Genomic DNA, 2,892 nt, shown 5'->3' on the forward strand with positions numbered 1-2,892 from the left:
AAAAATGAAATAATTTATCTTTATCTAAACCATTCCATGTTGTTTCATATTAAAATCACAAAAAAATTATCATTTTTCAGTTAACTAACTATACAACTTTATTTACATAATACCTGTGTTAAAATTTGCATGGCATAATATTAGTTTTCTTAGAAAACGAAAGTAAAAATGTATCTAAAAATAAAGCCCCCCTTTCAGACCTTGCCGAGGTTCATCTGTTTCTTTCCAGATTGACATGTACCCAACACAGAGACCAAACTAAATTCAGTTACTTTTTAGAGTTGGGTGGACTCAGGGGTGACCTAAAAATCCCAAAATTCGAAATCAAAGTCTCCACTAAGATTCGAACACAGGACTCTAGGTTTGGAATCCAAGCGCTTAACCACAGCAATCGTGCTTTAGCGCTATAGCGACTATGAATCAATATTTAACAGTTTACATCAATTTTAAAGTAGACACTAAGATAAAGACTCTCAGAACTGTATTTTGACTTTGACCATAAAGTTAGTCTGTGAAGTTTCACCTTATGAGTCAATCCATTAAGATATTTACCATTTCAAATAAACTAAAATTGCTTTGTTATAATCAAGTTTTGTTTTAAAATTCAAAGTAAAGGCACATTCACTACCAGACCGACCTTTTTAAGTCCTGTTTTAGGATTGTCTTACACTCCAATATCACCTGGATATGTGTCAGTTACATTTGTTCAATCATCTCCAGGACCTTGTTTGCGGTTGGTCTGCAGACTGGGTCTCTAACCAACAGAGAGGTCACCATTCTCCTAGTGAAAGCAAAAATGTAGACACTATAAAGTGATACTGTACATGGTGAAAAACTGCTCTCTTGTTATAAAGGAAAGTAACAATAGAATAGATTCACATCTCATGATAAATAGCTTACTTGTAAACAAATGGAACATTTAAGTCAGCATTAATGATATCTACAAAGTTAACTCTGGCAGGTCTCCTCTTTAACAATATAGACCAGCAAGTGATACCATAGGCATACATATCAACCTAAAGTCAAATTATGACATTATATAGAGTCATAAACACATTAAACTATCTAATAAAGCTATCATAATACTTCTATGTGATAATATACCTTAAATGGATTGACTCTTTCATCAGAGTAGGTTTCTGGTGCTCGATACAGCAGAGTTCCAAAGTACTGAAAAATCTCTACATTCGGATTGGGCAATGCCCGAGAAAGTCCAAAGTCTGAGAGAATCAAGTTAGAAGCATCATCAAGAAGAATGTTACTCAGCTTGATGTCACAGTGGACAATATACTTCTGATGCAGATACTGGATTGCTTGGCACAACTAAAGACAAAACGTGAAATAAAGACATTGAGCGATAGGATAAGAAATAGTGAGAAATAAATTGTACAACATTTTAACTATGTCCTATAGATAATACTTAGTTTAGACATATTCAAAAATAATAATTCTCCAGCCCATAATTACTAAATTACAAAGCATGATAATTTGAGAAGCAATTAGATAGTGAAGACATGAGAGACTTGTGTATCTATCAGTACATCTAAAACAAACATTGCACATTTTCAAATGTCTCCCCATGTTAACTTTTAAGTTGTTTGAATTGATTGGACATGAAATAGGCTAATTTAAGTGCGACCATAAAAGATTTCTTAATAGTATATGTTTGGGTAACTTCTACATATTTAAATAGAGCAATTTATTAATTTTATTATAGTGTGAATTAAATAGTGTTACCTTAGAACAATATTAGGCTAATATTTTGCAAATATATGATTTTAATTGTAATATTTTTAGAGTTTACAAATTGTATGTAAACTACTTCGTTTAGTCATTTAATATGATAATGTAAATAAATATAATAATGTTATAAATTTAGACACATTTATAAACGTTTAATAAAACAATGTAAAACATACCTGTTTAATGTATTTGTTCTGTTGGTCAAGAGTTAAGTGTTTTATTGACTCCCTCAGATTTCCTCGACCACAGAGTGGCAAGAACAGTGCCAAGGTAGATGGTGTCTGAACAGCAGACAGAAGTGGCATGATGTTAGCATGTTTAAGTCGCTTCATCAGTTTTGTTTCTTTAATAAACATGTTGGTGGCCTCTTCGTTGCGTTTCTTTCCTTTTTCTCCTGCTTCAGGTCCATGCATGTAAAACATTTTGACCGCCATCTTAGCATTAGGGTACACATTTGATGTAGCAAGAAGCACTTTCCCGTAGGTTCCAGTACCCAGTACCGGGCCTTCAGTCAAATGAAATTCGGTAAACACATCTGTGTGAATGACTTGATCAAAAACTGAATCTTGATTGCTAGCCATCGTAAAGATGTGAACGAAATCAATGAATTTGATATCAAGAAATTAAGAAGTTGTACTACTCACAGATCCAGCTTAGAATTAAACACAAAAATGTCAACACTATTAATACTATCTAGAGCAAATGTAAGTTAACTCAGAAATTATTAAACTCAAGTCCAACCGAAACTCGACACAGCAAGTGCAAGAGAAGTTTGACAACTGAGAAAGTTTCAGCAACTGGTAAGTATTTATAAGCACACTACACACTATCACGTCAAATAAAATGGACACCCATGTCCGCGGTGAGTCCATAAAAACAAGCGCCCATTCCTGGTCACTATTCAATACTTACTATTCACTCGTCAGTCACGGCTGATTGAATCTCGGACCTCAGCGCCGATAGATAAACAATGCCCCCCACCCCACCCCACTCAATGTTGACCAAGTGTCCATAGAGCTAAACAAAATATTGAAGTAAGTATAAAAACAAACAAATCCCCGATGGATAAAGTTGTTGACACAAGTCTCAATGAACACGCCTATCCTATGTCGGAGTATGAGTCTTGCGATAACACATACACAGAACAAA

The 2,892-nt window shown here is 34.2% G+C and overlaps 1 protein-coding gene across 1 annotated transcript; it reads right to left on the reverse strand.

Moving 5' to 3' along the window:
• Nucleotides 1-696: 696 nt before the first annotated feature.
• LOC129928577 (uncharacterized) lies at nt 697-2,324 on the reverse strand. Its single transcript, XM_056043235.1, has 4 exons — nt 1,920-2,324; nt 1,105-1,323; nt 901-1,016; nt 697-781 (listed from the first exon to the last, which is right to left on the reverse strand). Exons 1-4 carry the CDS (start codon nt 2,322-2,324, stop codon nt 697-699), a joined length of 825 nt encoding a protein of 274 aa, XP_055899210.1.
• Between the last annotated feature and the right edge of the window lie 568 nt (nt 2,325-2,892).

Source organism: Biomphalaria glabrata, chromosome 10 (assembly GCF_947242115.1).
Source record: "Biomphalaria glabrata chromosome 10, xgBioGlab47.1, whole genome shotgun sequence".
In the NCBI taxonomy this organism is placed as follows: domain Eukaryota; kingdom Metazoa; phylum Mollusca; class Gastropoda; family Planorbidae; genus Biomphalaria; species Biomphalaria glabrata.

What these genes read in the sequence shown, in the direction of transcription:
- LOC129928577 (XM_056043235.1), bottom strand. Translation starts at nt 2,324, where the DNA reads ATGGCTAGCAATCAAGATTCAGTTTTTGATCAAGTCATTCACACAGAT. An exon ending in AAAGAGTCAATCCATTTAAG is followed by an intron (nt 1,017 to 1,104) that starts GTATATTATCAC and finishes ATTTGACTTTAG; the next exon opens with GTTGATATGTATGCCTATGG. An exon ending in AATGTTCCATTTGTTTACAA is followed by an intron (nt 782 to 900) that starts GTAAGCTATTTA and finishes TGCTTTCACTAG; the next exon opens with GAGAATGGTGACCTCTCTGT.